This window comes from Periplaneta americana, chromosome 3, assembly GCF_040183065.1.
Source record: "Periplaneta americana isolate PAMFEO1 chromosome 3, P.americana_PAMFEO1_priV1, whole genome shotgun sequence".
Classification (NCBI taxonomy): Eukaryota; Metazoa; Arthropoda; class Insecta; order Blattodea; family Blattidae; genus Periplaneta; species Periplaneta americana.
The window spans coordinates 150879314-150903681 of record NC_091119.1 but is presented as its reverse complement, the minus strand read 5'-3'; the positions used below and the strand labels follow the sequence as shown (position 1 = coordinate 150903681).

General features: G+C 35.5%; 1 protein-coding gene across 1 annotated transcript; it reads left to right on the top strand.

The window, feature by feature from the left end:
* Positions 1-1040: 1040 nt before the first annotated feature.
* On the top strand, positions 1041-23875 carry MED17 (mediator complex subunit 17). Its single transcript, XM_069821837.1, has 10 exons — positions 1041-1214; positions 4453-4638; positions 6624-6759; positions 8596-8776; positions 10165-10359; positions 10569-10774; positions 14079-14341; positions 17062-17371; positions 18379-18527; positions 21641-23875. The coding sequence occupies exons 1-10, from the start codon at positions 1126-1128 to the stop codon at positions 21852-21854; spliced, it is 1929 nt and encodes a 642-aa protein (XP_069677938.1). The 5' UTR covers positions 1041-1125; the 3' UTR covers positions 21855-23875.
* The last annotated feature ends 493 nt before the right edge of the window (positions 23876-24368 follow it).

Sequence of the window (24368 nt, the reverse complement as noted above, 5' to 3'; positions counted from 1 at the left end):
CTTGATGGGAGTCCACCTGTATGTAGGCAACAATTTTGCACGACTGTCCACAAGTAGCAGATATATAGGGTCTCTTATTTACTGCACATGCGCAGTGTGTTGTAAGCGAAACATACAATAAGAGAGCTCCAAATTTTATTTCCGTATCTGTACACTAGGCAGTACTGTACATCTCATGATCTCACTTAAACAATATGTGTCAGAGGCAGAACAATTGTTTGTACATATCTGAACTCTGTTTAGTGTAGTATGTTACCTACTAGTCAGCGATGTACCGGTATGCAATAGAGAGAAAAAGGAACTGACCACCCTACCCAATTATCTCCTGGCTTAGTTGCCTCATGAGTGATGCCTTATTGGTGACACTTATGAGGTTCAAACCTGTCTTTGGCCAGTTGACTAAACAAAAATATTTTATTTCCTACCTACTGATTAAAACAATTCAATATACAGAAATTCAAACACATGATGATCATTTTGTCATGTTATCACAAAGACATTCAGGCAAGTCAGTGTCAGAACTAGTAGGCCTATGACATTTTAGAGAAACTAACGCCAGATTATTAAATTAATAATTTAAAATAATTTCTGAAGTAGTATTTATGTTTGCGCCGAAATTTTATGAAAATGTAAATAGATTTATGATATTGGTATTATTATAAAATAAATTACTTTGAATCAATAAAACTACATTTACCATTGATTTCGACATTCTATCTTTCTCACAAAATCATAAAATATCATGATATTTAATTCATGTTTAGAAAGAAAAAAAATTATTTAGCCTACTCATAAAATGACAACAATCATCCATTGTTATCTACTAAAATTCTCTCCGTTAGAATCAAATAAGTGGAATTTTTTAAAATGTAATTTTAGCTTTTGTTATTAAAAGGGTTGTAATTTAAATGTAAGGTTTGCCTTACGAAAACTTGCTTATAAAGCTTACAAAGGGAGTGCTGATTTCTTTTTGGAGAGTTTTGTAGGGTAAAATATTCATCAGCTTTTTTGATTTTTATTATGTTTTTATGATTTAGTTACTTTCATTTTTTCGATATTGGCAGTATGTAGAGAAATGTTGGTAGACGTTGTTGTCGACATCACATTCAAGCATTACAAACAAATATGGCCTACTCGGTTAATATATCTGTAGAAGCTCCGATTGAGAATCAAATTCAAGAAATAACTTACGATGGCCAAGAAATATATCAGACGTGAGTGTTGCATAGAATATGTTTTGTTTAATTATGGAAAAAATAAATATTTATATTCGATCTTCAATCAACTTACAAGTAAATGCTTGATCCGTGTCTGCTGACATTTTCATATCTTATTCTGTATTTAGGTTAACTTTGGTAAATAAGTAGTGTAATTTGTTTAAAATAATGTGAAAGGCTGTATGAGAGTGAAGAAAATGAATACAAGGAGAGAAGCTCTACGCTTATTCATATTTACAACTCGAATGGGATGAGGTCCCGATTATTTATTTATTTGTGGTTGTTCATGAAAATACAAAATTTGTTTCTTCATATATATTAACTGTAAGCCAATGCTAGAAGAACTAAAGCATTTCATTTTATATTATAAATACTTAGCTGTTGCAGCATAACTTTTTTGTTTCAAGCAAGAAAAATATTTTGTAAGTAATGAATATTACAAGCCAATGTAGATTCGAAGTCAGCATAAGTAGTTATCTTTTGTCTACATTCCTTTCGATGAATAACACTTCATACAGTCTCTTTTGAGGTGTGCCAATTATTATACAGGTAGTTTTGTTTTACGCGTTAGGTGAGGGATATTACAAAATGTATCAAATTGCAGCAGAATTAATACAAGAGGGTGGAAACACATTATCTAGCGAAATTTATAAGCTTGTACTTGGTATTTTGGAAAAGAAAATTGTACCAGAATAATGGAATAATTGTACCTATTTTAAGAAGGGGGGACAAGACTACCTATAGTAACTTTCGAGGAATATCACTTTTGTTGACGCCGTACAAAATTTTGTCCAATATTCTTTTGAGAAGATTAACTCCGTATGTAGATGAAATTATTGGGGATCATCAGTGTGGTTTTAGGCATAGCCTAATAGATGGACTATTGATTAAGTTTTTTGTATTCGACAGATATTGGAGAAAAAAATGCGAGTATAAGGGTACAGTACATCAGTTATTCACAGACTCTGTTAAGAGGAAAGTTTTATATAATATTCTTATAGAAATTGGTATTCCGAAGAAACTAGTTCAGTTAATTAAAATGTGTCTCAGTGAAACGTACAGCAGAGTCCGTATATGCCAGTTCCTGTCAGATGCTTTTCCAATTCACTGCGGGCTAAAGCAAGGAGCTGCACTATTACCTTTGCTTTTTAATTTCGCTCTAGAATATGCCATTAGGAAAGTTCAGGATAACAGAGAGGGTTTGAAATTGAACTGGTTATGTCAAGTTTGAGCTTCTTGTCTATGTGAACATTTTAGGAGAAAATCCACAAATGATTAGGGATAATTATCACCTTTACTTTTTAATTTCGCTCTAGAATATGCCATTAGGAAAGTTCAGGATAACAGTTAGAGTTAGAATTTATAAAACAATTATATTAGCCTACTGGTTCTGTATGGTTGTGAAACTTGAACTCTCACTTTGAGAGAGGAACAGAGATTAAGGATGTTTGAGAATAAGGTTCTTAGGAAAATATCTGGGGCCGAGAGGGATGAAGTTACAGGAGAATGGAGAAAGTTTCACAACGCAGAACTGCACGCATTGTATTCTTCGCCTGTCATAATTAGGAACATTAAATCTAGATGTTTGAGATGGGCAGGGCATGTGGCACATATGGGCAAATCCAGAAATGCATATTATAGAGTGTTAGTTGGGAGGTCAGAGGGAAAAAGACATTTGGGGAGTCCGAGACGTAGATGAGAGGATAATATTAAAATGGATTTGAGGAAGGTGGAATATGATGATAGAGACTGGATTAATCTTGCATAGGATAGAGACCGATGGGGCTTATATGAGAGCAGCAGTGAACCTCCAGGTTCCTTAAAAGCAATAAGTAAGTAAGTAAGATCTAAATATTTGAATTAGCCTAGGCCTATGCAAAAATAATGTGTTTATAGTTTTTCGTTTGTCCACATAGGCCTGTGTGTTTCCTGATTTGTCTTTGAATATTCTTCATACGCCAATAGGTATCCCACACTCATTTTCATTAATTTCAATCTTTTTTTTTTCTTTCATTATTTTATTGAGTTATATAGTCGTTTGTAATTTTAATTTACCAGTCCTCTGTTTTATTTCGTGGATATTTTTTTTAAGTCTTCTAGGTTAAAATTCCATATTGACGCAACATTTTCTTTAGGAGTGGATGGGAGAGTAGAGTAGAGACATTCAAATGCCACTCAAGTGCAAAACGAAAGTATTGTAACTTTGTTATTCAAATTATAGCCAGTGTGGAACCAGTGCTGCTCATAGTTCTGAAATAAATAGAAACAATATCAGGATTTGTTATGGAATTTGGTATTAAAGATGCATAGTTTTACGAAAGCATTTGATGTGGTCCTCTCCAGACGGATGGGTTTCTGGTTTTCCTCTTAGATCCTTCCAACAAATACTGGGGTATTAAAACTTGAAGTATAAATATGAACGAACTCTTTCAAACTCCTTAAGTTACTTCTATTATTTTTGTAACACACGCTCATTAACAATTGCAGGACGGACACTGGAAAGTTTTCTTTTCTCGTACTATCAGGGACTGGAATGCTTTACCTGCAGACTTACTAAAGGCTTTACCAATAACCAAAAATGTATTTAAAAATAGGCTTAAGGACTTTACTAATAGAGGTAGTATATTATACACACTGCTTAAAGGGTGTAATTGATATCTTGTTATTTGAAGTGTTCTGTCAGTGAGGAAGTGTGTGTGTCAGTGAAGTGTGTAGTGTCAGTGAAGTCTATTGTGTAAGTGAAGTGTGTTGGTGTCAGTGAAGTGGCTGTGCAATGTATTTGAACAGTTAAATGGTTAGAAGTGTTAGTGAAATCAGGTAGAATCAGTGCAGTGAGTGAGTTGACAGCGAAATAAGTGTAGTGCCGAAAGGTACTTGTGCAGGTATGAACCTGTCACACTCGTGGGTCTTAGTTCGAACTTAGGGTTAAGATACAAATTAGATTTACTTTAAATGTTATTTTAAGTGACCATGCTTCATTTAATTTAGGATGCTCCATGTTATTATTATTATTTTATTATTATTATTATTATTATTATTATTATTAATTATTTTTTTATTAGTTGTGTTCATTATTGTCATTATTGAGTGTAATTAGTTACCACTGCCACCGGGTATATACCCATTTGCAGTGTGAATAAATACATAAACATACATACATACATACATACATACATACATACATAAAGCATGAGTAAATTAAAATGGTGAGTAAATGCAATATTGAATTTTGCAGGCCCCTGTCTATGTCAGAGAGCCTGGCTAAACTTGCTCAGAAGATAGATTTCAGTAAAGCAAACACAGAAGACATAAAAAAGGAAAATGGGGAGCAAGACAAAAATGATGAAGATACAGCAGCTAAAGAAGCAGCCACATTCCAATCTTCCCTTTGGCCTTGGGATTCTGTAAGAAATAAACTTCGGTGCGTATTCTGAAAGAATAAAATATTATAAGCTGTCAAATTTAAAAGCAGGGATGATCAGTTTTTCATTAATTGGTTAGTTGCCTATAATAGCCTCTTTTGAAACATTCTAGACCTCATGAAGTAGTTTCTCTGAAAAATACCCCAAGTTTCGCCACTCTGTTCTCTTTCAAATGTGCTTCTCTGAATAGCATCTATACATTTTTTTTTATTGTTGCTGTTTTGTGAGACTTTTTAATTACTTTGTTTTTACTATCTTCACTGTGATGTTCCTATAATTTGAATCTAGATGTCTCTTCCATCTGACCAGCACCAACGATACCTGGCAGTAAATGTAGAAACAAAGTGGAAATTCGCGCAGTTCTAATGAGTATCGCAGATGTCGAGATTTGATGGTCCTCTTTACCACAGATCTGGCTTAGGCCAGAAATCAAGTATCAAGAAGCAGTAGTAGTAAATCTTAGTGATACTTGATTTATTGGGTCTATCAGAGCTGTAAAATAATGTAAGGAGAAGTTTGTCTTAAACATCGTCCTTGTTTTATATTCTCCTCCACTTTAATTGTAGAATAGTACAAGTGTCCGAAAAGTCTCGCACCATAGGACAAATCATAGTACAGTAGAGCATCGATTATCCGAAACAACTGGGGACTCGAGGGTGTTCGGATAATTGATTTTTCGGATAACCGATCATTTACAAAAACAAATTGTGCCAGTGATATAGGAGCAGTATGAAACAAAGAAACACTGATATTAAACACAAAACTGTACATAGAGTATATATTTTGTATCACACGTCTTATAAAATAACATAGGAAACTGATTAGCCTAGTGTGATAAGTTCAAAACGGCCATTAAAGTAGGCCTACAGTTTAGGAAAAGAAGTCCAAACTTTTTTTTTGTTTCAGAGCTGAGACTCGTTTTTTTGCCGCTAAATCTCGCAAATAGTGCTAGCAAAACTTCTACATGGCACGTGCGCAAATTCAAATTTTCTGACTGGAATGCTTTCGGTTAACCGATGTTTTGGTTGATCGGTATTCAGATAATCGATGCTCTACTGTATGTGTTTTATGCTTGGATGGTAACTTTCCCCATTGAATTGATTGCAGAGGTTTTGTTGATTGGGCTCCATGCTCACCAACTTGAATCCCCTGGATTTTTCTTTCTAGGAATGTTAAGTTACAGATCTACAGCGTTAAAATTCGAGACATGGAATGTCTATGCCAAAGGATGGGGGATGAGTGTTACCCTATATCACCTGGCTTTGTGACCCGTGTTTTAAATAACATGCAGTTTCTCCTCCAGAAGTGTGGAGCTTTGTGGAGGACATATAGAACTCATACTATGATTTAGTCTTATGGTGTGGAACTTTTTGGACACACTGTATTTTAATGCGGGTTGGTGATTATGTATTGTTTTATACCTCTTTGTTTTGGAATAACCTTTGTGATATTTATGTGCCATTAGTGAGAAGATCTATGAAATATTATAACATTGTAAATTTCAGTACAGTTATAGTAATGATCAGTCAGAATTCGATCCTTTATTGTAAAAGTCAGTAATATTATAAATAAAACAACTGAGACATCATGCATTGAAAATCCCAATACTAGGTGGCATTAGACTTCACTTTCTCTAGTGTGACAACTTTTGGAATACATTTACAGTACATCAAAATTTTATTTCGTTTTATCTCTTTGAGAGACAGGTATGTAGATTAAATTTACTTAGACATGTACTGTATGTGCACACTGGGGATTATTTTTGACAGTAGAAAATTTTCAATTTAGAGTGGTTATTAATACTGTCATTTTAATTAATATTAAATTCATTGCTTGGTCTTGATGTTGTTGTGCAAAGAACCATGCCTCAGCTGGTCTTCTGCTTCAGCTACTCTATTTAATAAGTAGTTACTTAATTCACGTAACATATACTGCACTGTAATAATTTTTAGATACATGTCATCATTATTGTCTCTGTTGACAGAAATGCACTGACAGAAGTTTGTGTTCTTGCGGATGTGCTAGCAATTGCAAAGGAAAAGCGTTACATGGTGCTTGATCCAGTTCCTCAGGAGGCAGTAGAAACCAAACCAATAGTGCAGGTGTATGCACGCAAGAAGGTAAAGGTATTCTCTATTGTGAAATATAGTGTCATGAATAAACACTGTACTATAACAATATGTCTAAGCTTATAAGATAACTGTCTTTGGTCGTTTTAAAATAATAATAATAATAATAATAATAATAATAATAATAATAATAATAATGCACTATTACCAATGGCAGCTGCAACTTTGGAACACTTTGCTTCTTTGTAGAAATGATTTTAAATCTTTATTTTTTTTTTTCATTTGTCTGACCAGTTCCATCTCATTGCTTGAGTTGCGTTATGTATTCAAAACATACTTTGCATATTGATGCCTACTTAGATGATTAGGCAACACGCAATACTAGGGCGCACATGGTCAAGCTCCTTCCTTAGCTGCATCATTTAACCATGGTGTTGCTATGACTATTTGGACACCAGAGTGCACCACAGAGTGGTGAAATGTCCGCAAGATTAACATCAAAGATTCACCACACTGCACCATCTGCAATAACCCTGACACCTGAGGTGACCAACTCTCCCATATTTGGGCTAATTTTTTTTGGATCCTCCCAGCTCCCATACTGATATCCTAATTCTCCCGTATTTTTCTTATTTATCATGATCCCCAATTTTTAAATGTAACTTAGTAATAACCACTAAATATATTTAGATATAAACTGATATTAATATTTATAGTTTAGTTGTTACCAGTCAATACAGATATTCTGTTCTGGTAATCTTGTAATGTTTGGTGTAATTGTATGCACAGATTATTGTACAGAGGCTTCAATAGCAAGATAAAAAAATTAAATTTAAATGTTCTGTGGCATCCTGTTGACAAAAACCAAGAAACATGCATATTTTTAAATATTAGGCTACTCTAATCGATATTGTGATCTAACTTATATTTGCATTATAATTAAATAGTTTATATTATATGTAATACAAACTGTTCCATCAATGAATCCTGGCTTCACACCCAAAAAAAATTCACTAAATTTTATCGTGACCAAGTTTTCTGTATTTTTGTAATCAGAAGTTGGTCACCCTACTGACACCATAATGACGAAGGACTATCTCCTGAACTACCCAGCTATAAAAGAAGAAGATATAACTTTACAATCTCCCAAGAATGTACTGGAATGCTAGACAAATAGGATAACACAAAGTCAGTGATGTTATAAAAGAAATGTTTATGGTTTCTTTGGAAGCAAATGTATATGAGACTACTCTATGGATATGGAATGTCGCTGAAATGTGCATGATTTTCTGTATAAGCATGTATGTGAATCTCTCAGAGAATATGAGTGCAGTTTCAATTCAAATGTTTATCATTAAATAAGTGTGTGAGTCCACTCGACATACAGGAAGTCGCACTCTCAGTACAATACTGCCGTATGTCGAAAAACACATATTACTTCGTAAATTATTTCCAACACTGTTTTTACTAGTTGGTGGTATGAAATTCTAATATTAAAATCGTAAATTATCAAAAATTTTGATACCTATTTATTAAAATATTTTTACAGCAGTATTTTACTGGGCATGCGAATTGTCAGTATCTTTGATAAGAATGAAATGTCAATCTAATTACTGTATGGAAAGTGCATGTTCTCACAGTGTATAATTTGTCATTCTTCAATTTTAACATTTAATTGACATTTTGTTTTTCATAATTGCACCCCTTTGTGGTTAAACTCCTGAAGCAGCACCACTATCTGTTAGAAGGCCAGTGCATTGGTTTATTAAGATAGAAAAATGTCCTCAAATGCTGATTTGCCTCGCCCAACAAGTAATAAAAGTTAGCCAAATTCCTTCCTATACTATTAAGAAATGCAAATGAGAACAGCTTTTTTTGTTCTTTTAGGCACTTGCAGGTGCAGGGAGTGTTCTTCTCGCAGGAGCAGAGAGGTTGAGAGCTTCACAGAATGAATTAGCTCGCAATCGTACCACACCTGACTTTCACATTGAGCTGCTAAGACTGCGACAGAACTGGCGACTCAAGAAAGTTTCTAATTCCATCATTGGAGATCTGAGCTATAGAACGGGTATGTCCCAGGCATTTGAGACCTCTTGGAAATGAGAGTGAAGATGAATTAATATTTATGAAATGCTTTTGTGGTCTTGTTGCCAACACTAGTATTGCCATCACCCTCATTGTTACTACTACTATTGCTTCTCCACTCTCATCAAAGTCATAAACATAGACGTTTTCGAATTCCTCCTCCTCCACCTCCATCAAGAATGTAAATTTCTGTCTCGGAGTAAATTTCTTCTTTTATTCTGCTTGTTCTACTTCGTGTGTGTGCGTATGCATGCGCATGCGCGCTCTCAAGAAACCTGAAAGTATTGGAGTGCAAGTGGCCAAATGGCTTTTTTAGAATCCCACCTCCCTGAAAATCGATTTTAATATTATCCTCCCATCTACGTCTCAGCCTCCCCAAAGGTCTTTGCTTATTGTGTGGTTTCATAACAAGCTGTTTTTTTTTTACGGTGATGGTTTGTTAGCCCTTCGCCAAACCTCCAAGCTGAAGGGTTATATATATTATATGCATTTATTAAATTTTTTTCGTTTCCTTTAATTACTACAAAATTTCTTGATACCTTGTGTAGTCCATTAATTTATGTCCTCCTGTTTCCTCAGATTATTATTATTGGTTTTAAAATAAGTAAATTTTATGAGAATATCATCTCTGTTTGTTCTTGTGTGTTTTTTAGGACCTAACCCAATTTTGAAAAGAAAATTAATAATAATAATAATAATTATTATTATTATTATTATTATTATTATTATTATTATTATTTATTTATATTGGCAGAGTTAAGGCCATAGGGCCTTCTCTTACACTCTACACTATTGCACACACTAATATAGTTTGGAATGAAAAGTTATATATTAGACTTTTTCCATTGCAGTTAATGGATGAGGAATTCACAAAGTTTCGAAGATTAGCACTATCTACGATACTTTGTGAATTCCTTATTCATTAACAGTAGTGGAAAAAGTCCAATCTATATTGCTTCTTAATAATGAACCATTGCTTGCTTCCTCTTTCAGATCAAAATTTGGAATTTTTGCAATCAGTGATACATGCTTTGTATTTTAATTTTGATAATTTGAAAAGAATTATGAATTTACATTATTAAAATTATTAGATATTTATTCAGAATCTAGTTACTTTGAAAATCAAAATCCGGAGTAGAACTCATTATGTGTTTCAAAAATAGAGGGCATAATTTTAGGTATGTATACCCTATATGTAGACAATACATAAAGTACATCACAACATGTGTCCGGAAATGCTTGGTTTCCTAGTTAGGGCCTACAAAACTATATTCACCGGAACGTTTTTCTTCCCGCAGGTGCCGTGACATGTTTATTTGGACCACTTGAATTTTTTTTCTGGGTCTGTACATATTGAAATTGTGTTTACAGCTGGTTCCAAGTATGCCCAGACAGGAATGTTTGAAGTTACGAAAGCTGAGGAAGAGCCACCAACTACTGGCAGTCCACCTCCCTCTCCTGGGGCAGGGACAGGTGCAGGACCTCCAAAATCAAGTTCTGCCTTGCGGGTGACTGTACCCAGCGAACTACAGGGTGTTGCATATATAGAAGTGCTCTGTCAGAAAGGTTAGCTTGAAATGTGTACTGTAATATTGTAATTTCTTATGTTTGTAATTTACATATCCTATTTATTTTAAAATGCTATTTCTCTTAACTTTTCATATCATTGGTATCTGAGAATCCACTAGTTGTTGTTGTAATGTCACTGTTGAATTCCTACAGTGCTTCTTTATAATATATGCAGTTACATAATGAAAGTCTGTGTACTTTCCCAGACCAAGAGGATCTGTGCAGTGCAACCATCAATCTGCTGGGCTCGGGTCCCACTAGCACAAATCCTGATGTACATTGGCAGCAGAAGTTGGAGGCAGCTCAGAATGTTCTGTTCTGTAAAGAGTTATTCAACCAATTGGCCAAGGAGGCTGTTCAGTTACAGGCTCCCATACCACACATGGTGGTCGGCAATCAGATTATGGCTACTGTAAGTATGCTTCATTCACGTAGTTATACTTGTTTTAAATTAATTTTTGTTATAGAACAGAATAAAGAATAAGAAATCAAATCTTTTTCGTAATTTAAATTTTCATAAAAACATGTCAATAAAGATCATCTTATCATCATCATCATCATCATCATAGGCTTAACATTGTTTATTTCTTTGTCTTGAAACATTCAAATGCAATTAACATTATGATCATAACGTAATTTTGGGGAGAGTTATTTCCCCATTTTTGTGTTTTTCTTTTTTTCTTATTTTTCCTCTTTCTTTGCATTTTGCGTATTTAAATTTTGCGATTTAATTTTAATATGAGAGAAGTAACGTTTTTGTAAGAATATGTGGTGTTTTTCTTTATATGAATGAGATTATAAACTTGTAGAATACATTTTCTACAATCACAGATTTAAATAATGTGTATACGCTGGAATTGCATTACATTTACAGATCATTGGTTCTAATCTACTTCATATATATAGAGAGAAATCATATACAATTGTTTGAAATACACAACCAAACCGTCAGCCTGGTTGGCACAGTTGGTATAGCGCTGGCTTCTATGCCCAAGGTTGCGGGTTCAATCCCAGGCCTGGTTGATGGCATTTAAGAATGCTTAAATGCGACAGGCTCATGTCAGTAGGTTTACTGGCATGTAAAAGAACTCCTGTGGGCCAAAATTCCGGCACACCGGCAACGCTGATATAACCTCGGCAGTTGTGTCATTAAATAAAACATAACATTTAACACAACCAAACCCAGTGACCAGTATGAGTAATTACCATGCAGTATGTGAAACTCACATCATCTGCTGCACCTGAATAATAATTAATGGTTAATTTAAATTACAGGCATTTAGTTTTGAAAATTTTTTTTCAGTGAATTTGTTAGACGTTCGTGGAAAACAGGATACTTATGTTTTCTCATAGTAAGAAGTACAGCAAACATGTCAAAATGCAAGATGGATCTTTTGGATAATTATTTTATTAAAAAATGGAGCTTATAAACTGTAGAGGAAGTGAACAATGATGAACTGGCGAAAACACTGTATTTGGGAGGAAAACTGAAATGTATAGTTTTTTTCCAGCACGTAAGACACACGTTTTTCTTTGAAAATAGGTCTGAAAGACAGGGTGTGTCATATGCCGAAACTGAGTTTGTGAATGAATGGGTCAAAGCCAAGGCTTTATGGGATTCTGTGAAAACTAAGACAGTGGCTAAATCATTTAAGAAGTGTGGCAATAGTAATGGACAATGTGTTGTATGGCTCAAATTCTGATGTAGAAGAGGTTTCAGGTGACTCGTCATTTAGCTCTGGAGATGAATTTCTTAATGAAGACATTGTGTGCAATATGCTGATGAGTGATGAAGCTCATTTTCATCTCTCTGGATACGTCAATAAACAAAACTTTCGATACTGGTCACCAGCTAACCCTTATGAAATGCATGAGGAACCATTACACAGTGTCAAAGTCACAGTTTGGTGTGCAATAGCGTCATTTGGAATCATTGGTCCTTATTTCTTTGAGAACGATAATGGAACATCTGTTACTGTAACATCACAGCGATGTGTCCGAATGATTCAAGAATTTTTGTCTCCACAAATTGCCAATAATCTTCTCAAGAATAGAGACACGTGGTTTTAACAGGATGGTGCAACCAGTCACATGGATAGACTTAGACTTGAAGAATGTGTTCAACGAAATGGGTCCCACCTGCAGGTTGTAGTGTTCAGAAAATAAGAATTTCATGAGGGGTTCGATCCCAGGTGGTGACAGGATTTTTTCTCGTTGCCAAACTTTCAGAACAGCCCGAGGTTCACTCAGCCTCCTATAAAATTGAGTACTGGGTCTTTCCCGGGAGTAAAATGCGGTCAGAGTGTGGTGCCGACCACACCACCTCATTCTAGTGCCGAGGTCATGGAAAGCATGGGGCTCTACCTCCTTGCACCCCAAGTGCCTTCATGGCATGTTTACAGGGAGACCTTTACCCTTTTACCTTTTTTACAGGCAAATGCTATTGTGTATACTTTAAATGTAAAGTGAAAGTTTCGTTTCAAAATAATCAGTGCAGTAATTATTAAAGTTTTAAAATCACCCATTTCATTGGCTCACCTTGAACAACAGACACAATGAACATAATTTTATGTTTTAGGAAAATATAGTTCTGTTAATAATTGCTGAAAACTTCGCTCCCCAAAAAGTTTTCCAAAATTATACCAGTGGTTATGTTGCAGTTATAAATGGGGCTTTGAAAAGTTGCACAATAATATATGGTCTAAATGTGAATCTTTGTTAGCAAAGGCGTTTCTTTGAGAAGTGAAAAGTAAGAAAATGGTGGCATTGCAACATTTACAGTCTCGCTTTATATTCCTGTTCTGTCTAATGTAGATGATATGATCATCATATATAGACAAATTTGATTTGATATGGTGAAGAAGTTTTATCTTCTGGTGTTTCAAATAATAAAAGATGGGAGTGTCTCAGTGTACAACAAAATATACGTAATTCCTGAGTATCCATGGAAAAGTGCAGTTGCATTCTTTCGATTACTCACAGTGCTTGGCTGTATGTCAGAACACTTGAACAAAATAGAAATTTTTGCTTCACCACTTCGTCCATTGCTCAGTCTTAAGAAAGAAATGGATCAGAATCATCTTCAGCGATTAGCCCTTTCCTCTAAACCCACTATGTGTGAGAAATATTGAAGGACAAAGAGTTAATGGCTTTATTGCCAAGAATTCAGCATTAGTTAACAGCAATATTCTGTGTTTGAATGTGATAATTATACGAACACTGAAAATTGTAGTCCACTTTTTTGTGCTAAGCCTCTTTTCTTCTCTGTTGATAAATGGGTCTCCAGAACTGCCAGACCTTTATGCCAGGTTGAAATTCTTATTTTCCTTCTCTCCCTTCGCAAGCTCCTTATTATCCTCCTCCTCTCCCCTCCATCTCACCAAGATTAGGTTTAAAAGCCTGTTCTGGCAGCTTGAGGCCCATAGACTGAAATTATAGATATTACAGTTCCAAAATGTATCATTTATGAACCTTTATCCATGAAATTGGTACTGAAATTCATGTTTTATTTTTAATGCCAATAAAATATATTAGGGAAAGGCACAAGGCTTATGATACAAAATGGAGTAACATATGGTATTTTTTATTGCTGTTATTCATTACACACAAGAGAAGAAAAAAATTAATTAATTAAAAAGCTTCACAATGAAAGAGAATCCGTAATTCCACTGTAATAATGGCAGGATATAGTCAGTAAATTGTTATTTTGATTATAGGTGCTTCCAGGTATCCAGTTGATAATTGGTCTATGCCATAGCACGGGTAATGATAAGAAGCCAAATCCAACTCCACCACAAAAGTCTGAGCATGATCACGTTCTGGAACACTCACTGCATCAGCTTCTGCGTGAAGTCCATCACAAGAATACTCATCATCCATTTCCTCATCCCTCATCTGGTCCAATAGGACCAAGTAAGAAGAGATGTTTGGCAGGCCCCATGGCAGCTGACAGATATGATCTGCTAGAAATGACAAAGAGGTGAGCAAAATAACTTAATTTGGTATAATAACATAAAAATACACCTTATTTGCAAGCTGTTAAGTCCACTAAGAGTGTGACTGCTATAAATTTGATAAATGAATGTGTAAATTGTTGAATGTAATTTAGACACATTTAATATGATTTCAATGATTTATTGCATTTTAAATTCCGTATATACAACAAGGGTGCTTTCACAATTTTATAGGTTGATATTACATTATACAAATTGTTGTTGTTTGTTTAGTCAACTGTCCGAAGACGGGTCTGAACCTCACAAGTGATACTAACAAGGCACCACTTATGAGGCAACTAGGCCAGGAGATAATGGGGTAGGGTAGCCAGTTCCTTTCCCTCCCCCTCCATTGCATACATCACCGATTAGCCACATATGAGGGGCATTCCATATTGAATTACACTTTATTTTTTTATACTCATCCAGAACCTCTATGCCTCAGCAGATACATCCACTTTCTCAATATAGTCTCCATTAAACTGTGCACACATGTGTCACTAGGCCGTCCTGGAACCATGTTTACGGAGTTTGTCACACCCACATAAGGACAGCTGTTTTCAGTTCCTGGAAGTCAGTGAAATGAAGTCCACACAGAGATTTCTTCAAAGCCCCAAATAGGTGGTAATCAGAAGGGCCAAGTCAGGAGAATATGGTAGGTGTGACAGCACCTGGAACCCCATCTCAGCGATGACAGTTGTGGTTACCCGATACTCGTGTGGGGACGAGCATTGTCATGTTGCAGAAGCACACCTTTCACCCATTTTCCTGGCTGTTTCTTTTGAATTGCACGGTGCACGCTCCGAAGGTTCACTGGTTCGAGCCAGTCAGTGAGGAAGATTCCATCATTGTTTCAGAAGATTGTGCTATGTGTTTGCCTACTGATGGCACTGTTCTGAACTTCTTCTGTGTAGGGCTGCCTTTATGCTTCCACTGCATTGATTAGGCTTTGGTCTCTGGCTCATGGTAATGGAGCAAAGTCTCATCGCCAATGACGAGTTTGGACATGAAGCCTTCTGGATCCTAACTGTGACATTGAAGGAGATCACTGCTCAGTCCTTGCGCTGTTGTCTGTGTACTGCAGCCAGGGACTTGGGGACCCACCTGGCAGACACCTTCCCCATCTTAAAGTATTCATACACTATGCAGTGCAGAGTGATTCTGGCTGCTTCTAGTTCCGAGAATGTGATGCACCTGTTCTCCAGAATATGCCACTCCACTCTAGAGATGTTGACTGGCGTTGTCTCAGTCGCTTTTCTTACAGAACTGGTTCCCTTCTCCGTTGATGTGCAGCCAAGTTTCCAGCCATCCACCCAGTTGTACACGGTTTTTCATGACAGTGCATGCTCACCACACACTGCCACCAATCGCCTGTGAATATCTGCAGTGTTTACACCCTCTTTCCACAGAAACCACGTCGACCAGCGCTGTCTTTGATGATCACTCTCCATGCTGTCCACTCACGTAATGACAGCAGTTGGGGAAATGAATTGTAGTTTGCAGGAATTACACTCCTCTGTATCGTGCTGCTGCCTGTGGGCAGACCAATGTACTATATGCTTGCAATTGTAATGACAAGCCAAATGGTGGGAAATTTGAAAGTGTAAATCAATATGGAAAGCCGCTCGTATTACACTAATCAGACTTCAGATGCATACAGCCAGAACCTCAATCAAAGGCATATACAGATAATGAATATTTTTTAACCTAGTCAGATTACAGGAATTTTTTCTTAAAGTCAATTGTTTCTAAGTTCGTCCAAGGTCCCGAATTCAGGTTAAGTTTAGATTTTACCGGTGTAATATAATCATAATATGTGATCATTCTATCATATCATGGAGGTGAGGGATAAACAAATTCCAGGTGCCAGGTCATCATGGCGCCTAAATATTTTTATGTGATGCCTAAATATTTTATGAAGTTCAGAATTTTTTAAGACTTCGATTTCTTTTATGTCGCTATAACTAATATATAACATTAACAAAAACAGTTTTAGGAAGAAGTTCGAGTGTGCATTTTAAATTAATATTGTTATATTTCTTGCACATCTCAAGATAATTGTCACTATATAACTTTAGTGAAGATCACAGAGTGTCTCTGACAGCTCGTGTTTTCATTGCATAGATATTTAATATTGTTTAATATATTTCAGTAAATATATTTTTATCTTAGTTCGAATAGTTTTCTCATTGCATATGTGGATAAAATGTGCTGGTTCCTGAAAATGTTGGAGTTCTATCTATCCCTGATTGGGGTAACGTAGCTCTGCCTTCCAGGCACACCAACCTCAGAAGTGGGTTATACATAAGTCACTGTCAGGAGAGAAGAGCAGAAATATCGAAATACAACCTGGTGGGCGGAAACTTCTGTACAGTAATTTAAACTTGAAGCACATAAGAGGAAAATCAAGATACATTTCATCTTTTTATACAGAAATATTAAAAGAAGTATATTATAACTAATTTAATTTCAGTGACATATTAGAGACAAATTTTCTTTCGACTGTTTTCATTTCATAAAATAACAGGAAAATCCTGCAATTAAACTCTTTCAAATTATGAATGGACTATATAGTAGATGTCATCATTATATTGAGTTGTCAAGAGAAAGTTTATGTGACTTTCATGTCATCATAACAGATTGTTATTCCCTTTGGTATATAAAGGATATCAGATTTTTCACACAATCTTGATGCTTTATATTGCAGCCAAACACTCTTGGAACAAATCATACAACAAGCACAACATTTCTTCATGCGGCTACGCACCGAATATGTTTTGGACACTATTGCGAAGGAAGTGAAAGATCCCCTGATTGTTTCTCATTGGAATGCTCTCAACTCGCCTACCCAGTCCTGTGTCAAAATAAACATCATGACACATGGCTATGACACTGTCTGTCGAACATCATTGGTTGTGCATGTTGGGGAGAAATCTCTCAAGTGTGTCTGCCGGGATGGACGAGTCATGCATATGTCATATGAGCCCCAAGAACTGAGAGATCTCATTTTTTGCCAGGTGAGACACTTCACATTTTCTGTACTAACACATATGTATGTAATTGCAAAAAAAAAAAGATTACAGTCTTTCAACAGATGAATGTTTAATAAGTTCGTTGTAACCACATTTGTATGAAAAATGCAGATTAAGTAAGAAAGGGATGGTGAATAGTATCTTCTATTCTGTGTGTTTAGTGAATCGAACCTGTATTCAGATATTTGTCTCTAAAAGGATCTGAATTCCACATGACGTATCTAACATATTTAATGCTAAGAATTTGGAACATAGAGTTTGATAGATTTTCAGTGAATCAGGGAGAATATAATTTGAAGGGTTGGGATGCGTGTAGGGAGAAGAAAATGAGGAAATTCCTTCCTTTGTCGCTCCTTTCATTTTTCTGTGAAGTTCGGATAACATTATTTGATAAATGAATACTGTAGCCTATATGTTTACTAATTTCCCCACAAAATTGGTAAAAATGCAATATTGCATGAACACAAAGATTCGGAAATGGCTTAGGGATACATACTATAGAGCACAAAATTAACAAGAGACTAACTACATTAATCTAAAAACCTATGTGTACTTTATAGGTAGACAACACACAAAATAGGCCACATGTTCTAAATGTATTGTTGGAAAACAATCAACCTTCACTTCTTCCCTACAGCCTGCTTCCTGGCAAACATCACTAACAATTTCTCATATTCGATTTACTGCATTGTCAGATTATGACTATCTCATAATTGTATTTAGAAAGAGAGAGGTTCATAATTTGTTAATATCTAAATAAAACCAATAATTCTTCGAATATAATATTGTTCTATTTATTTCCTTACTATGACACATTATGGGTCTCCTATAGATAATACAATCATTAGTGGAAATGTGGCAACCTAGTTTGTCCTTTTTTTTGAACTCGTCGAAAGTGTACAGTAAATGAGAGGTTGAATAAGGGAGAAACTAGATGGGTAAAAAGAGATACAAGTGCTTGATGATACAAAACTTCGAATTTTATTTCGCAGATTTATCAGCACCAGATAAATGCAGTGCAAGCACTTGCCAAATGTATGGGCTGGCAGTTTTTAGCAAACAGTACTCACCTTGGTTTGGGGGCAGTAGAGCCCCTAGGAAATGCGAGCAGCTGTATTTTGGCCTCACCGATAGGAGATCGGTGAGTTTATTTTCATAATTTAGAATTTATTAACGTTGTTCATTCCAATTGTAAAATTTAAATGTTTAAAGTACGAATATTCACATGTAGATTATAGGCTAAGTAATGATGTGTAAAAAAAGACCCCATACACGCACAGACTTACCTCAGAGAGGTATGTCTGAATGGTATGATTACCCATACATGCTCAGACTTACCTCCTAGACTTATCTACGTACCATTAATAACCATTCCTAGACTTATAGTTCAACAAGAAGTCGTAAGAGGTCATTAAAGTCAATTATTTCCCATGGAGAAATGCGATCATTCGAGAATGCGTTTCCTCCATGGTTCTACATTCATTTATTTGCGATTCCTTAGCACTATTTTTAAATAGTAGACTATATCATTCTGTAGTTTCACTGTTATAAGCAGGGAAAGGATTTATATGTAAATACATATTTACTTATAAAGCTAATATAATTTATATTTTGCATTATCTTTATGTTTCACAATGTGTAGGGTTGAAAAATCCTACTTTTATTTTCCATATTTTTCCATATTTTAGAGTTTAGTACATATTTTCGTTAATTTCCATATATTTTCCATATTTCATATAAAACAGTCCATATTATATTAGGTTTAACAATAAAACAAAACAAAATTCCATTAACTTTTAAAAATACATTTCAACAATAGAGATTTAAACACATGTTCAGTAATCCCTTTAACATCAGAGTTATTTGAAAATTAGCAGTCCTATCAACAATGGGAAAGTAAGTTACAAAACTGTATTAATTTAATTTAAAATTTTTAACAGACTTCAGTTGTGCAGCTCAACAGTTAAATGCCAGTCAGAGTACACCTAGGTTCAGTTTTGTAAATCATACTATAAAGACGGTAAATATGCCAAAAGTACGTCATTCAGTCAATTTAAAATCAAAACTAACAAGTTACATTTCAGAATTTAAAGAAGATGGTTTATCAACTGACAATAAAATATTATTTTGTAATTTGTGTCAGTGTGCAGTATCATCTACACAAAAGTTCCTGGTGCAACAACACATTACAACTAGTAAACATCAGGCCAACAAACAACTAAATTCCAAGCAGAGACAATTGTTTTTAACACAACCAACAACATCGAATGTAAGATCTGAGTTTAACATCGACCTGTGCCGTTCTCTCATCTCTGCTGATATTCCTCTCTACAAACTAAAGAATAAGGTCTTCAGGGAATTCCTTGAAAAATATACTCAACATACAATCCCGGATGAGTCAACACTTAGGAAGACGTATGCTCCATCCATCTACGATGAGACAATACAGAAGATAAGAGATGAAATTAAAGATAGTTCAATTTGGGTTTCCATTGATGAGACTCCCGACAAAGAAGGTAGACTTGTTGGTAATGTAGTTATCGGTTTGTTAAGTGAACAATATTCTGAACGAATTCTTTTACATTGTGATGTTCTAGAAAAGTGCAATAACAAAACTATAGTTAAACTGTTCAACGAAGCTATGGGTATCCTGTGGCCAAAGGGTATTATGTACGATAATGTGTTATTCTTTATTAGCGATGCTGCCCCTTATATGGTCAAAGCTGGACAAGCATTATCTGTTGTATATCCTAAATTGACTCATTTTACTTGTGTGGCGCATGCATTTCATCGTGTGGCAGAAGTGGTCAGAGACAATTTCCCTAAAGTAGATTTGTTGATTTCATCAGTGAAAAAAGTATTTCTCAAAGCTCCCAGTAGAGTTAACGTGTTGAAAGAAATGTACCCTGAAATTCCATTGCCACCAAAGCCAATTTTAACTAGATGGGGTACATGGCTAGAAGCAGTTGAATATTATGCCGAACATATAGACTCTATTAACAATGTTCTCCTTGCATTGGACTCTGAAGATGCAGTCTCAATTGATACTGCGAAAACAGTTACCTGTGACATAAGTGTGAAGAATGACTTAGCTCACATTCAGCATACATTTTCATGCATCATAAAAACGCTCAAAAGTCTCCAAAATAGGCACCTTTCACTATCTGAAAGTTTTGAAATTATAAATAGTACTGTGGAACAACTGAATCGTGGTAGAGGTAAAGTTGCAGATGCAGTAAGAGCTAAGGTGGACACTGTACTTTCAAAAAACCCTGGATATGAAGAACTACAAAAGGTTGTTGCTGTGATGAGTGGTGAATCAACAGTGAAGATTAACTTGGACTTATCCCCAGCAGACATTGTGAAATTGAATTATGTACCAGTTACTTCTTGTGACGTCGAACGCTCTTTTAGTCAGTATAAATCTATCCTCAGAGACAATAGAAGAAGATTCACTTTTCAGCACTTGAAAGAAATGTTTGTAACCTATTGTTATGGTAACAGACAATAAAAATTGTGTTTTGTTGAAACTACATTGGAAGATAAGGTACGTCCATTATATTTTTTGTTTAGTTTGATTAAAATGTACCAATATTTAACGTACATAGTCATTTTTTTATAATTTTAAGTCCATATTTAATTCCATATTTTGGTAAAAATCCATATTTAATTCCATATTTTGGTAAAAATAACTACATATATATTTACATATTTCATATATTTTTAGTCCATATAAATCCGTTCCCTGGTTATAAGTGTTGTTATAACTTGATTTTCCATAGACATGGAAACGATTTATACGTCTCTATAAATTCTAACAAATGAATGAGAATATTTCCTTAAATCAGAACTTTCATAGCTTGCTGCCATTTCGCTACAAAGAACTACAAAACGAAACAATGAAATCTCGATCAGATGTTTGCAGTATCATTCGTTTCTATGTTTGCTTTTTCTGCCACTTAATTTGGATAGCGCTACAATCGAAAAATTTCAAGCAGTTCTAGAAGTCTGGAGGCTTGTCTCAAGGCCAAAGCCTTGATACTTTTCGCCCATACATGAGGAGACTTGCCTGTGGATTTGGGTTTGCACAGGTATGTCTGTGCATTTATGAGTCCCTTAAGACTTGTGTACATTCTGCTGGAAAAATATATCTGGAATGGATATTTCAGTAGCCAAGGTTTAAATCCCATTCTTCTGCATGTATTATGTTACTTTATTGTTAGTTTGCTGATTTTGAAGTTTAACGTGTTACAGAATGATTGCTGTTCGTTGTGAGCCACAGACTGGTGTCCAGGTGGCTATTGCTCAGTCCCCAAGGAAAGATTTCTTTCCAGGTCAACTGGTGAAAGAAAGAAAGTGGGAGAACTTGGGTGGAAGTTTCAAGGAGGTGCGGTGGGACAAGATGGAGGGTAAAAACTTTCTCAACAAAATGGAACTCTTGATGTCAAGTCTGACTAGTTCCCAGTGAGCCCATAAAAGTGTGTTTTGTCTACTTGCGTGTGTGCGTGTGTTTTATGTATGTGGAAGAGTAAAAGAAAGTTTTTTCCCATAAAAGTGTGTAGTTAGTGAACTATTTTATATTTGAAGTAGTGTATTTTTTCCTATTGTTAGTTGGTCATACAGCCATTGATTTTAGTCCAATACCGAAATTTTCCACAGTACTTGAGTAACTTAAAATGTTTTTCATACATTCTTCTGTGCACTAAGGTCTGAAAGCATATGAAGACCATAATTTCTTCTGATTATCATCTCCAAGTATTTGACTTCAGTGGTCCGTTATGGTTTTTAGCCACCTTATTATATAGGTCGTGCTAGTCTTCAATGGTGTCTTTGGATTGTAAGACAAAATTACTTTTAGCATTCGAAGAGAATTTGTTCTATGAATGTTTTCATTTTAATTTCTTTCCTTCCCTTTTCCCAATTACTTCTGTAATTCTGAAAATACCAATGTATAGATTTTGTTTTCAATGCTTATAGTATATTGTTATTTCAACAGTTACCTGTTCTGATGAAGCAGAGAAATGTATAATATTTTTGCTAAATCCAGCAGTATACCTTAATGCAATAACAACTTTAATAAGAAAATGTGCTAACTACACTGACCAGCAAAAAAAGCAATACACTTAAAATAAATTACATTTTTTCCTATATAATTAGGAACCAAAGAATTCTCTTTTCATTTTTAAGATGTTTAACACATTAGAACATCCTTTTGAACTGTTTGTGAAAAGAAATTGAGGATCTGACCATCTTTAGGACAGTTTATTGCACCCTAATCTCTGAAGTACTTATCTTTATGATTTTATTGAGGGTATCGCAATAAAAGCTTTTAAGGTTTACAAATTATTACCCTTATTGATGATCTATGGATATCGAAAAACATTTTGAACCATTCACTAAACTTTTAGTCAGTTATTCATGTGCTGTTGTGAGTAAAACATGCCTCTTAGCCATGAAGATGTTGCAAGGGCAGTTGCTTTGGTGGAGGATGGACCCACCCTTCGTTATGTGGCTTGGGTCATCAGAGCATCGCTCGGTAACCTTCACAGTGCAATGCAATACTATAGGAAACTTGGAATATACAACAGGAGACAGAGATCATGTCGTAGGAGGAGCATAAGTGCCAGGGATGACAGATTTCTTACCCTGCAAGTTCTGCGTGATCACCATACCACAGCAGTACAGGCAAGAAATCTACTGGAAAATGTCGGGCATGAGAGAGTGAGTGAGCGGACAGTGAGGAGGAGGTTTGCAGAAGCTAATCTTCTGTTCAGAAGACCTGCATACAGACTTCAACTCGAGTCATGGCACAGGAAAGTGTGCCTTTGTTTCGCGAGGCAGCACCCGGGATGGACTCCAGAGTAGTGGGCCTCTGTCCTCTTCACTGATGACAGCTGCTTTAACCTGAGGTTTGCTGATAGACGAAAAAGGGTGTGGAGAAGCCCTGGAGAGAGGTACTCGCCAGTTGGTTTCTCCTTGAGGACTCCGTTTGGGGCGACTTAGTAATGGTGTGGATTGGCATCAGCAATGTGGCCCGCACTGAGCTCATGTTCATCGATCATGGAACTGTCAATGCATAAAGGTACATCGAAGAGATCCTGGAGGACCATGTGATGCCCTTTGCACCTTTAATTTGCCAGAACTTTATACTCATGCATGATAATGCCCGTCCGTATACCACTTGTGTTTTACAGTACCTACAGGAAGTTGGGATACGAACTTCAGACTGGCCAGCTCATAGTCCCGACATAAATACTATTGAGCATGTGTGAGAAATGCTCGAAAGGAATGTCCAAAGGTGTGACATCAACACCTTGGTGTAGTTGAGGACAACATTGCTGGAGGAGTGGGATCTCATCCCCCAAGAGCCCCTCCAACTGTTAGTGGGCAGTATGCCTCAATGCTTACAGGCTGTCATAGACGCCAGGGGTGGAAATACCCGTTTTTAGTGATTAGTGACCTCAAGAGGTGCAGTGTAAACATTAACTTGTTTTCATTGGTCTTAAATTGACAAAATCGTGATGCAAGGTAATTAAAAAATTTCAAGCTCTGCGAAAGTTACAGAAAATTGTGAGTTTCATTCATGTTGCTAATAATGTTTCAGTATTTTTTATAATCAGATATGTTGTTTTCATAAAATTATCATAAATATTTGAAGAGAAGTATTTCTTTATTGTAATAAATTAAGATTTTTGTAAAAATGTGAAATGTATTGCTTTTTTGCCGGTCAATGTATTTTTAATCTTGAGGTTTTAACAGGGATAACAGGTTTCCATAATGCCATCGTAAATACCTTGCTGCATAAATACTAGACAGCTATTTATGTTGGAACTGTGAACTGTAACAACAATGATATCCAGTGAAGTAATGTGGCACACACTGCGAAATTCAAAGTTTGACTTAGTTCTAGTTACACAGGATTGTAAACATATTTTAATATGATGAGGACTATAATTAATTGCATTTAATAAATACGAGTATT

What these genes read in the sequence shown, in the direction of transcription:
- MED17 (XM_069821837.1), top strand. Translation starts at nt 1,126, where the DNA reads ATGGCCTACTCGGTTAATATATCTGTAGAAGCTCCGATTGAGAATCAA. An exon ending in AGGTGTATGCACGCAAGAAG is followed by an intron (nt 6,760 to 8,595) that starts GTAAAGGTATTC and finishes TTGTTCTTTTAG; the next exon opens with GCACTTGCAGGTGCAGGGAG. An exon ending in CTGCTAGAAATGACAAAGAG is followed by an intron (nt 14,342 to 17,061) that starts GTGAGCAAAATA and finishes TTTATATTGCAG; the next exon opens with CCAAACACTCTTGGAACAAA.